The sequence below is a fragment of the Euprymna scolopes genome, chromosome 1, assembly GCF_053919585.1.
Source record: "Euprymna scolopes isolate OS-2025 chromosome 1, ASM5391958v1, whole genome shotgun sequence".
In the NCBI taxonomy this organism is placed as follows: domain Eukaryota; kingdom Metazoa; phylum Mollusca; class Cephalopoda; order Sepiida; family Sepiolidae; genus Euprymna; species Euprymna scolopes.
The window spans coordinates 156,341,633-156,355,137 of record NC_136482.1 but is presented as its reverse complement, the minus strand read 5'-3'; the positions used below and the strand labels follow the sequence as shown (position 1 = coordinate 156,355,137).

The following is a 13,505-nucleotide window of genomic DNA, read 5'->3' as shown; positions in this document are numbered from 1 at the left end:
TGATTTTAATGCGTGTTTCATTCTATTTTCTTCGATAATGATATAGTATTTCAGTTATGTTAGCAGTTGAAAAGAACAGGTTTAACCTTACACTACATCTGGTGTCTCACAAACTCTATGCCTTCCCTACTCCACCATATTCTTACAGGAGTAAATAAACGTTGCCAAAATAGTGTGGGTTCAGTTAACCCAGATCTGTTGATTCACAAGATAGAAGGCTAATTAATGTGTCCCATGTATGTGGTGTTCATTTTATGAATACTTGTATAAAAAATTAAAATATTCATGCCAAAAGGAAATAAATTTCCGATTTTATACTTTCATTAATCTTCAAAATATCTTTGTTTTTAATTTACCTATAATTCGAGCTTTATTGATTAGATATGTATGTACAGATTTGAGTGTACATAGATACTACTAATGTTAATGTTGTGTTAATGTATTTTTTTTCCTAGGAAAGTGAAGTCGGTGAAGAGGGAGACAACAAAAATGATGACAGTGATGATGACCACTGGGCGAATGCACTCAGTCAAAAGTGTTGATTTGTGAGTTACCTCCCCTTTTCAAAAACAAAATTATTTTTATGAAAATCGTTTTCGTTTTTCTCTAATGGATATTTTTTGGAGTTTTTGTTTAAATGTCATCTAATAATAATTTCTCAAATGTTTGTTTGTCTGTATCATAAGTTTTTTGTCATTTCAATTTATTTTTTTAATTTTGTTCAAATAATCTGGAACTTGGTCTCTGACACTTTTAAAAAGGATCTTTGTGTGAGCAGTTACCCTTGTTTTTTTTGTTTTTTTTTTTGTTTTTTTATAAGATATAAACCATAAGGAGTAGATAAAAAAAAAAAGAAAGAACAAATTTTTTTTATAAATTGGAGCTTAGTCCCATAAAATTTTAACTTTTCTCAGCCCATCACCTCAGTAGAACCCCGGGGTATGGTATTAATATGTTCCAGATTGGGATCCTAAAGTGAAATCGCCATATGGCGGGGCCTAAGCAAAATTTTATATTGCACATATTAAAAATTAATAACAAAATACAAAAAAAAAAAAAATGTCACATATAAAAAAATCCATGTACAAACACACGTTCTTTACCTTTTTTTCCTTTCCATGATATTCGTACCCAACATGCCAAATAGGTGTGCTGCCACTTTTATGAGTGGTTTCTTCTATTACAGTTCCCATTCCACTACAGACTGAAGGTCATTTCGAAGGATTCAGTCATTGTGCATTCGTTTGACTCACATGTTGAGAATAGAATGTGGTGTTTTCAACAAATATATCCATCTTGGAGGAAATTTAATCAGAGAGGTCGTTTATGAAAATCAGGAACAATAAAGTTCAAGGATCGACCCCTGGGGCACGCCTGCATTAATTTCATGTTAGTATGTACAGTTATTGAGGAGGACTCTTTTAGGGACTAGGAATAATATTAAATGTTTGTCCAGTAATACCATACAAATTAAGTACTTATTTTATTTCCCGTTTCAGGAGGTTTAATACAAACTTAGGAGTTACGTTGAAAAGCCAGTGCACAGGATTAACACACTCTGGTCTAGCATTCTCTCATAGGGATGTTTCAAGTTATTAGTGATAAAGAACTCCTTCTCAAAGAGATGGTAAAGTCTATGAGGTTAGATTTTCTAAGATTGAATAGGACCATACAACAAAATCACTGTTGGACTGATTGTCGAGGACGAATCCTCGACGGTACGAACAGAAATAAGTTGGTTCAACTTCAAGATATTAATATTTGACAAAGGGAAGTAACTCATGGCTGCAAGGTATTAATAGATTTTCTTGAACTTGGTCAAGTTAAAATGAGTTATCTCCCCTGTGCTAATGCAGCAGCAGTTATAGTAAATAATTATGACGTTTGTCCGAAAATTTCTTTTTAAATCAAACTTCTGCTGAGCAACATTTTATGTATAACTAGCAGAACATGTGCCCAGATGGGAAAATTAAAGAACCCAAGTAACTCCTACTCCCACATATAAATATGTTTAATCAGATTTTTAACTTTTATTTGTCAATGTCTTAATAAGTCACTGCTTTGCTTATCACAGCCCAAAGGTCACTTGACTATAAGTAAAGATTAATGAATTTTTCAGGTGTACGGTGAGACAAGTTCTTGAGGATCGGTAACGACTTTTTAAACTGGACAGAATTTGATTATTTAAGAGGATGGTTCAACAAGAATTTGTTAACATTGAACTTGAAAACAACCATGTTGTAGTCAGTTGGGAAGCAGCCTTCTTTTGTGTGTTTCTCAGACAGGTAATTTTTGGAAAGAAACTTTTTTTATGAAGGTGATGTTTAATTTTAGACAACAATTATTTAGAGTTTTTGTTGCAAATGTGCTATAGGTAGAGTAGGCATAGACTGGAGCTTGGTATTGACTTTTGAGCTGACTTTGAAGATGTGAGGTGGCATGATGTGCCCCCCCCCCCACTTGAGACCAAAGACCATAACTGTGGGTCATCCAATGCGTTGAGCTCAAGCGGATTTGCATTTTGAGGGTGCTGGCAATGATTCTGTTATCATAACTTAGGTGGGCAGAGAGCATGAGTTGTACACTGGCACATCTCCGATCTATTTCATTGAACATTGTGTCACTTTCAGACATGATTAGAAGGCTTCTATCACTGTTGGGATTTGTACATAACTCGTCTAGTAGATGCTCTGCAACAAAAAAAAAAAAAATGGTTTTCATCAAATGGGAATGAAATCATGTTGTCTATTCTGAGGCAACAATTTTATTGTTTCACCCTGTAGTGACTATACTAGGGTTTCTCAAACTTCAGGACCCCATGGAGCATCCGAGCAGGGCAAAAGTTTTTCGCTAACAAGATAATTTCTAAAATAAATATGAAAAACATTAATTTCAAATTTTAACTTGTTCGTTGTTCCTGTTTGTGATTTTACTATATTTTTGTGTTTTCAACTATTTTTTTGTTTTCGATTAATTAAAAATTGTTGCATTATTTGTTAATTTATTTTTTTGATTTATTTTTTCATGAACCACCCTGAAACTCTGTACACCTGTAGTTATGTATCATATCTCTTTGAAGTAAAAAAGATCAATAATTAAATGTCTACAGTCATTTAATTTTTCCATATAATGCATTTTCTCCTCTTTAAGAAAGGGCTTCCAGAGCCCTCTAGCCTCACTCACGGAACCCACTTCTTTGGGGAAACACTGCTCTAGTACACTAGAATCAATAATCCACCCCCGTAAAACATTCACAACTAACTACAACTGCCAACATTACCTTATTCTCCGTCTGCACCTAAAACTAAACGAAAATTCCATGATCCAAATTTCTCTCCTACAACTGCTCGTCAGTGGAACACGATAATGCTGGGCTGCTTTCTTGCTGACTATAACACGGTAATTTTAAAGTCTAATGTAAACAAGTTTTTGCTTAATTTCCACCAGTTTCTAACATAAATATGAAAAACAATTTCAAACTAATGTTTTCAACCATTTTTTTTGATTTATCAAAAAGTGTTGCATTATTTGTTAATTTATTTTTTTAATTTATTTTTTCATGAACCATCCTGAAACTCTTTACACCTGTAGTTATGTATCATATCTCTTTCCATTAAAAAAGATCGATAATTAAATGTCTGCAGCCATTTAATTTTTCCATATAATGCATTTTCTCCTCTTTAAGAAAGGGCTTCCATAGCCCTCTAGCCTCACTCACGGAGCCCCAGGTCTATATATACACTAGAAAGATTAAATCATCATTAATTTAACTTTTGTTTTTCATATTGGATGCCCTTTTGAAATTAAAGAACCTATTTCTGGTCAGGTTTTTTATTCATCAAACATTTACTTTTCATAGCAGTTGTCCGAATTTTAATTTTCATGCGCAATTACTCAATCATCCCTTCCTGATAACTTACACAAATCTTTCTAAGTTTTTATCCCTCTTTTTAAAGATCATCCTTATTACTTTCATCGTTTCTTTTGTTTTCCCCTGCCAACTAATTCTATCACCAATGTTCTTCAGAACAAAGAACTCTCATCCACTCTCCCAACGTGACCATACCAACAAAGTCTCCTGTTCTGCTCACATATCCCTAGACTATCCTTCCTGAAGGTTATCAAATTCAAGCCTGTCTTTAAAACTAATATTACACATCCATCATATCATTCTTATATCATTTCTCTCCATGCAACGCATATCCTCACTGGCCAGGTTTCACTTCCATGTGTTACTAATCTTTATACACATGCCATATATACTCTTCCGTCTTAAATGTTAACTCTGTCACTAAATCTGCTGTTTATTCTAACACACCTTTGAGCACTTGTGAAAATTGCTTGAATAACCTTCAACAACAGTATTAATGCTGGAGTCCCTCAGGGGTCCATCCTGTGCCCAATTCTCTTCTTGATCTACATCAATGATCTCCCAAAACACATACTAAAATCATTCGTTGACATCTATGCTGATGACACGACTATCTATGACAACACATCAAAGGCCGTAAATGACAACGTTCTCTCTAATTCTCTCTCCCTCAGATCTTGAACGCGTGGTTCAGTGGGGGAAGAGCTGGCTGGTTACCTTTAATGCATCGAAGACCTAGCTCCTATCATTACATCATAAACGCTCTGGTCCCCATCTGGCATTGATTGAAATGAATGGCTCTCGTCTAGGGGAGGCCTCATGTTTTGATAAGCTTCTGGGTTTGACCTTTACTCCTGATCTGAAATGGAACACATACATCAAGTCTGTGGCCAAGGTCGCTGGGAAAGATGGTGGGATCCTTCTACTGCTCCAGAAGATATCTCACTAATGATGCATTTCTCTATCTGTATAAAAGTCAAGTACGTCCAATGATGGAGTACTGCTGCCACATCTGGGCAGGAGCTGCTAAAAACAGTCTATCCTGCCTTGACAGAGTTCAAAATAGACTTTGTAGCCTAGTGGGGGATGCCCTTTTCTCTTCCCTGCGTTGTGAGCCTGTCTGTTTTATCATTATTTCAATGGAAAGTGCTCATCTGAGCTCCATTCTCTGGTCCCCCCTCGCCAATCTTTCACAAAAAACACCCGACTAGCTGAAACCACTGTCAATAATTTTCCCCACTCTTTATCCGTGCCTAAATCCAAACATAGATTCCATGAGCAAAGCTTCTTTCTTAGAACTGCACGGCTGTGGAACTCTCTGCCGCTTGTCTGTTTCCCCCGAATTAAACTTGGATGTCTTCAAGTCCAACACAAACAAATTCCTGATGAACCACCCCCTTAAGTAATGACACCTTATCAAATCCCAAATACTAACTACTACTACGAGTCTATCCCGGTGATTACTGTACACACAATAACCCTTATCCCCAAGTGGCTCCTGGGCCTTGATAAGTGTGCACTATTTCAAAAGCTTTCTTCATATTCACAAAATCAAAATGCTGTTTTTTTTTTTTTTTATTAAGGTTCTTCTTTTGCACTGGTGTCATTTGTATCAGTCACACAGAATATATATGTATATATACACCAACTTTCCTTAGCTATTTCATACGATAGACACTAAAAATTACATTGTACATTAAAAATTTTACCATTAAATCTACACTTTTTTTTACCTAATTAAACAATTTGTTCCAAAATTTATATTAATATTTAAGAAAAAAAAATGAAAAATAAATCTAATTGATGTGGTAGATTTATTACTTTTTTTTTTTTTTAATTTTCTCAATTATTTAAAAAATATTTCCCAATGAATTTCCAGTATAAAAAGATATGTTAAAAATTATCTCTGCTTATATATAAAAGGCACTTTGTGTGTGTGTGTGTGTGTGAATTCGTTCCCTATAGACTCCGAAACAGCTGGGTCGATTAAAACAAATTTTTCACACAAATGTACTTCATGTGTCTGGGAATATTCTTAAATAGTTTTTGTATTGGAATGCCTCCAAGTACTGATAATCAAAAAAAAATCTGATCAAAAAAGAAAAAAGTCCTATTTTGACCAAAGTTAACAAACTTGTACAGCCTAACATCACAAATGCATTTAAGAAGTTTTATCAACGCACAAGCAGAAGGCCCCTACATATAAAATCAACAGTAGGTTCTTTGATATGACAAGGGCGCATTTGAAATGAATGTTTCTATTTAGGGCATAATTGAACATTGTACTTTTGCATTTTAAACTTAAATTCAAGCCATTATATAAAAATAATTTTATAAATCAACAATAGGTTCTCTACGGTGCAATGTAGACTACAATGTATTGTGGACTAAGTCACGGCAGAAAGGCATGTAAAGCTTCCTCTGCGGTGGGTCCCCAACTACAGCATGCAACCAATTGAGTTGATTGAAAAAATGGGCGGTTTCACCAATTTTGATGACAATAAAAGTATTGGAAGTGAAGAATATTTGTTCATCCTCATTCAATCCTGGGTAATCTTGGATCTCCCTGCTAGTCTATAATATTATTATCCTATTATTTTGAGTATCAATTAGGTCACCTGTAATTGTGTTTTTTTTTAGTAAAGTAGTTAAACCTAACTTAGTATTAATATTAATATCAACATTAATGAGAAAAATAACCACTATTTACTAGTAATGGGACGATTTCAATATTTTTCCTTTCCGATACAATTAGTAATTCTGTACAAAATTTCTGATTCCGATACAATTACCAATTCCAATTCTGATTATTTATAAATCTCTAAATATTTAACTATAAAATTCTTATTTGTTTCCCCCGATTACCGTAAAAGCACATGTTAGATGTGCAGGTATTTTCTCAAATGTAAAAATACACTTGTGGGGGTGATCTATAGATTTTAGTTATACTGGTAGTTTAAAATTAATAAATATTTATTATTTTATTATTACTACTACAGTGGAAGATGTGGTTGTAAGCAAAATCAAATTTAAAAAAAAAAAAGACAAAGGAATCGTTTTTGGCATCAGAAAATAGGTACATGTTTTTCCGATTCTGATACCACAAAAAGTTCAGAGTTTTTCATTTCCGATTCCGATTAATCGTCCCAGCACTACTATTTACTTGCCTCCCTGATGAAGACAAAGTTCGACACGTGGTTGTTTATTTTTTTTATATCTAGTTTTCTAAAAAAAAATAACATTCTGTATGGGATAAAAATTAAAATTGCCCCAGTTAGGGATCCCTCCTCTTTTGACTGAGAATATAACAGATACTACACCTTGATTTTATCACAAAGGCCTATAATTTGGATAATGAATAATAACTCTTCATTGTTTAAAATACAAAAGCAATGTTCATTTCCTTTAAAATGACTAACAGAAAAAAATAAAGTATGTTTACTAGCCGCATGAGAGATTTCACACATTTAAAATATTCAAGTTGAGAAAGTCTTTTATTAGCCAAACCAGCATTCAGCAAAGTAGTCGGAATTTGTTGAATGACCGTGCATTAACAATTAACTTTTTGCTACTCTGCGGCCGATAGAATTCTTCAAGTTTTTCTTTTTTGAATTTTGCAGACAGAAAAATCTGGCTCTGGCGTTCAGTATCTGCTCGTGAAATATCCAGTCTGAGGAGCGTTTCTGGTGCATGGATTTGCGTTTCAGCCCGCTGCACCCGACTCGATACCTCACTGTTCCGTGGACTGCTAAGAGTGATCGAAAAGAAGAGGATACGTCCATCTTTACAGCCCACTGCCAGCGTATGCCCATCCCCAGATAGATCAACACAGACTGCACGGCCATGAATAGGGACGCTGATTGCTTCAGTTTTCTTCCTAGTCAAACTGACTAGGTGTATATATCTTAGGTCATCTGATAAACCCACTGACCAACGGCCATCAGTTACAAGATAATATTTTGACTTTCTATCTAAATCGGTCAACCTTGTTGGGACGATTATATTTTTGATGTTTTCAAATATGTCTGGTGAAAGAAAACGGTCAGGAATTTGAAAGTTGTCGATGAAGTATCCGTCTTGTATGAAGGTGAGCGTTTCTTTAGTGACAGCATTGAAAATAATGGCAATCTTTTCACAGGAACTTGAGAGTTGCAGGAAATGTTCAAGGTCCAGATTATGTCCGCAGACATTCTTTGAAAAAACCAGTAAAACTTTTTCATTATGCATTGTTTTCATATCATAAAATCCATCCGTTGTTTGTGCATTAGAATAAAGTTGTTTGAGATTTATCTCTTCAAAATGTATGAGATTCGTTTCAGGAAGATTGTCAACTTCAGAGCTACCAAATTCCATCAGTAAAAGACTGGTTGAATGCAATGGAACCAGTGAAGAGTCTTTCCAAAGAATTGCTACCAAGAAGGTTTTTTTCGCATTTTCAGTTCCTGCTGTAATGATACTTGGTTTTGTGATGAACTCAATTCCTTGCGGTAACGTGATGTAATTCTCCTGATTGTCTGCTATCGGGTTGCTGACCATCAGACGGTAAAGGTTTGCAATATTGCTCTTCATCTGGCAATAGATGATGAATAGCAAATCAGAGGTTGCAGGAAACAGCACAAACCTAGAAATAATAAGAATGAAAAAAATGAAGATTATAATCAAGTTTTGTTCTGTCTACTCATCATTTTCAATCATCTCATAATATTCTTCATCATTCAAATAATCCATTTAACTTACAAGTGGCTGATAAATGGTGAATCATAAGTGTTTGACTCTGTGTGTCTATATATATATATATATATATATAGTCTTTGAAGTTTTTAACCTTTGAAACTATACAAAAAATTATTTTTTATCATTCGTTAAAAAAACATCTAGTCAGTAAGTCATTTAATCACCTGCAATCACTGCATCAACTCTCTCAAATTTACTATAATACCAATTTTTTTTTTTTTTTTCAAGGGATCATCAGTTGTTTACCATGAAACACTGTTTCGGGGATTTAAAAACAAATATATATATATATATATATATATATATATATATATATATATATATATAGAATAGAAAAATCTTAATTTGCAAATTAATTCAAATTTAAAAAAAAAAAAGACATTAAAAACCTATAAAGAAGGTTTACAGAAATTTTAATTATCCGACAAGGAGTACAAATAAACTTGAAAAACCTTATTCTGTAAAAAAAAAAAAAAGCAACAACATAGACTAAAATGACATTTTAAAAAAACAATTTAATTATGAAATTAAATACACTGAAATGAATCAACAAGTCAACCACTTTAACCTTTTGTTAATATAGGATGGAGCGATAAAGTTGTCGCTTTATTTTAAAACTTTTATTGAAAAAAACAATTTAGATTATTTAGTAGAGCTGTAGCCGCCTTCAACCTCAATCACCGCCTTGATATGGGTCCGGACCTGGGAGCATGCCTTTTCCACAAGTGCCAGCATGAACTCAGTGAATACTCGGCAGATGGCGGCGATCAGACTGGCTTTGGTGTTGTGGGAGGTCATGTTGGTGATGTTCTTGACGTATGACCAAACGAAATAGTCCAGTGAGTTCAGGTCAGAGGAGAAGAGAGGCCAGTAAGAGAAGGGTACAAAGTCTTACCACTCTTTCTGAATCCAAACCTGGGTCTCTTTGACTTGTGGGCCGGTGCCGTCCTGCTGCTACACCCAGGGTCTGCCAACAGCCATCTAGATTGCACTAGGGGATCACCTCACTTTTCATCACATCCAGATGCACTTTGGTGTTGACTTCAGAAGATGTGAGGTGACATGATATGGCCCTCACTTGAAACCACACCAAAGACCATAACCAGGGCCAGAAACCTTGTTCTCATCAACCTGAACACATCCCTGTTATTCATGACAATCCTGAACGTGCTAGCAGTGGTTCTGTTGTCATAACTTGGATCATTATTTGTACGGTGCCATATCTCCAATCTCGCTCGTTTAACATTGTATCTCTTTCAGACATGAGAGAAAGCTCCTATCACTCTTGGGATTTGTACGCATCTGGCAAACTAGTAGATGGTCTGCAATAAAAAAAAAAAGAAAACCAATTTTCATCTAACGGAAATGGAATCATGTCGTCTTTTCTAGGACGACAATTTTATCGTAGTTGAAACCAAAATAAAAAAAAGTATAGTTACTTTGTGAAATCTTGAAATTTGGTAGGAATTTAAAAGCATTCAAACTTTTGAACAGAAAGACATTTCTAGCTTTAAAATCTTTAGCAAATCCTCAAGTATTGAAAGTTTTAGAAGTTATTTATATGCAATAATGAAGAGATAAAAAAAATTATCTTAACAAAATTTTATAAAAAATTGTTGCAATTTATAATTTATCTAGCCTGGGTGCCCGGTGTTGCCCCGGGTGTTTGTAGATGTTTGTGGAGCACCCCCCCCCAAAAAAAAAATTGTAGTAGGCAGGCAGGCTCAAACCCATGATGCAAAGGCAGAAAAGAAAGTTGAGGTGTGTAAGGGTGTTGGTTGAACAAAAAAAAAAAATATGGTAGTAGGCAGACAGGCTCAAACCTATACCGCGAAGGAGGAAAAGAAAAAAAAAAAAAAAAAAAAAACGTGACACGTTAGCTGTTGCACCCATCGCCAAACTGGAAGTGACATAGGCTTATATTAAAGCTAGACAATCGAAAAGAGGCGATGACTTTCAAAAATATTGGTGAAAAAATCGACCCCTCCCTGTAGAAAAGTACCTAGTTGAGGGTGAAGGAATTAATGTCTTTGGCCAATTTTTTGATATTTGTCGTCCGAAGGACCGGCCTTCAAAATGATACTGTATAAGTGTGAAAGTGCAAAGATTAAAGTTAAATTCTGTAGATTAAAATATGCATAAAATATGTTCAAGTAAAGAATTTATTGTTTGAAACAAGGAATATATGGAAAAGAATTATAATTCCTGAATCCATGGATTTTCAACAACGGCTCATATCATGAAATGCAATTAGCAAAATTTTCAGCTATGAATAAACATATATTTTTCTCATCAGCACATATATTGAAAAAAGTTATTTAAAAGATATTTAAAAGTCATAGATAAAGGATATCATACAGCCTGGTCAATCCAACGATGAAATGCATTCATTTATTTCTGGGAAATTTCTGCCAGACCGGATGAATAATAATACAAGGGGAAAATTAGGGATAATAGAGTAATCCATAACATTTGAAACAAACTCCAAATTGGGAGTAACATCCAGAATGTGTGAAGATCCCATTCTGTAATTGGCAACTTCTCATGTGCTTTTGTAAGGATCAACTTCAATTAAGGCTTTCAAATGTTCATTATCAATCGTAGTCGGCCTGCCACAACCGGCTTCATCTTTGAGGCTCTCATCACCATTGCAAAATTTCTTGAACCACCATTGTGCCACACATTCGTTAGTGGTTCCTGGGCCAAATGCATCATTGATATCATGAACTGTCTTGGCAGCTTTTCGGCCTAGTTTGAACTGGAACAAGAAAATCGTGCGGATTTTAATTTTTTCTATACTGTCGAAAAGCCTGTAAAAAAATGAATGAAGAGATTGAGAACGGTAGCAAATAACACGATACGATAGAGCAAAAAAACATGCTTCAAAATGATATATAACATGGCTATATATATCAAGGAATTAATTCAGAAATAATATAGAAGTTACATATGTGGGAAAACGATATTGTTTTTGCACCAACCTAATATATATATATCTATATATATCCTAGAATATGTATCCCAGGTAAAATTAATCCTTCGTAAAGAACAGTTTTGCACCATTTTTATATCTTAAGAAGATTATAATTAACATATAATGATACTAAACTTTGTGTCTAGAATCTTTATTCCAATTTTAATCAAAATCCATTGCATGAATTTGATTCTTAAAAATGATTCAAATTTACATGTAAGAGGTCTTGAGAATAAATTAAAATTCAGACAATTTTGCTTAATTTCTGTCTATGGATCTAATTTTTCACCTTAAATACATCTATAAGTAAACGCCAGCCATCAGCATACTTAACTGACTTTTAATGCAGAGGAGGAGATAAATGCTCTAGATCAAACAACACTGAAAGAAGTCACTGAGTTTACGTACCTGGGCAGCAACATAGGTTCCCCAGAGAGATATCAAAATTCGCATCTCAAAAGCATGGTTTGCATTGGGTAAGTTACGGTCAGTATGGACTTCAAGCCTAATTGACAAACTGAAAAGGCAGTTCTTCAGAGAAGTGGTGGAGTTTGTCCTTGTTTATGGTGCTACATACTGGATACTCATCAAAAGATTGGAAAGAAAGTTAAGTGGCACGTACACCCATAAGCTATGAACAGTGTTAAATATATCTTGGCAAGATCATCCCACGAAACAGTGACATTATGACAATCTACTTGCCATATTTACTACCATCAAGAAGCAACGTCTACGATTTGCTGGTCATTGCCAAAGGAGCAAGCAAGAGTTGGTGAGAAATATATTGTTGTGGACTTCACGGCATGGCCGCATGAGAATAGGATAACTTAGATCCATGTACATCCAGCAAATTGCACATGAACACGATGCCAACTGTGATCCTGAAGATCTGAGGCAGCTGATGGAAGACAAGGAAATGTGAAGACAGAGAGAGAGAGTCATATTGATCTAGGCAAGAAGCTCGACGAGATAGGTAAGATAGATGGATCTAATTTAGTGCAAATCTAATATATTTGAATTTTCAAACGTGAAATTGTATCCATATTATTTACCCCTCAAAAATCCTTTAAAATACTCCAAATTAACTTAAATTTGAGAAATATTTATTAATGGAGGTCTAATAACTATTAGGTTGGTGCAAAAATAATATTGTTTTTTTTTTTTTTGCATGAAGTTGAACGTCAAAAACCAACATTATTTTTGCACCAACCTAATATTGTTGAAATTTCACAAAAATTGTATGTGAATTTTCATGGAAGGTTTCTACTCATTTTTATCCTATTTGCATGAAACTAAAATGAAATATAGCCCACCTTTAGATTCTTTACGCTTAGCAGGTATGTTCTAAAATTCATTGGTCCTGGATATAACCTTAAACTTCTGGGTTTGTCCTTTACTCCTGATCTGAAATGGAACACGTACATCAAGTCTGTTGCCAAGGTCGCTGGAAAGATGGTGGGATCCTTCTACCGCTCCAGAAGATATCACACTACTGATTCAATTCTCTATCTATATAAAAGCCAAGTACGTCCAAGGATGGAATACTGCTGCCATATCTGGGGAGGAGCTGCTAAAAGCAGCCTATCCTGCCTTAACAGAGTATAAAATAGACTTTGTGGCTTAGTGGAGGATGCCCTTTTCTCTACCCTGCAACCTCTTTCTCACAGAAGAGACGTTGCGAGTCTATCCTTGTTTTATCGTTATTTCCATGGCAAGTGCTTGTCCGAACTCCAATCTCTGGTCCCCCCTCACCAATCTTTCACGAAAAACACCCGTCTAGCTGAATCCACTGTGAAAAATTTCCCCCACTCTTTATCTGCACCTAAATCAAAACGTGGATTCCATGAACAAAGCTTCTTTCTTAGAACTGCACGCCTGTGGAACTCTGTTCCGTCTGCCTGCTTCCCACCTGACCACAACTTGGAT

General features: G+C 34.9%; 2 protein-coding genes across 4 annotated transcripts in view; one reads left to right on the top strand and one right to left on the bottom strand.

Moving 5' to 3' along the window:
• The window catches only part of LOC145276853 (structure-specific endonuclease subunit slx1-like), a 251,566-nt gene extending 243,393 nt beyond the window's left edge, over nucleotides 1–8,173 (top strand). For both annotated transcript variants that reach the window (XM_080128253.1, XM_080128244.1), the window contains exons 6-7: nucleotides 456–545; nucleotides 7,492–8,173. In XM_080128253.1, coding sequence (XP_079984379.1) covers nucleotides 456–542 — 87 coding nt within the window. In that variant the 3' untranslated portion in view covers nucleotides 543–545; nucleotides 7,492–8,173. The remainder of the gene's footprint in view (nucleotides 1–455; nucleotides 546–7,491) is intronic.
• LOC145276849 (NACHT and WD repeat domain-containing protein 2-like) overlaps nucleotides 6,827–13,505 on the bottom strand; it is a 75,862-nt gene continuing 69,183 nt past the window's right edge. Inside the window, exon 7 of one of the 2 annotated variants that reach the window (XM_080128218.1) lies at nucleotides 6,827–8,492. In XM_080128218.1, the coding sequence (XP_079984344.1) occupies nucleotides 7,385–8,492 (1,108 nt within the window). In that variant the 3' untranslated portion in view covers nucleotides 6,827–7,384. Of the gene's footprint in view, nucleotides 8,493–8,916; nucleotides 9,928–13,505 lie in introns of those variants that run through there. The other variant, XM_080128229.1, reaches the window with a different exon arrangement.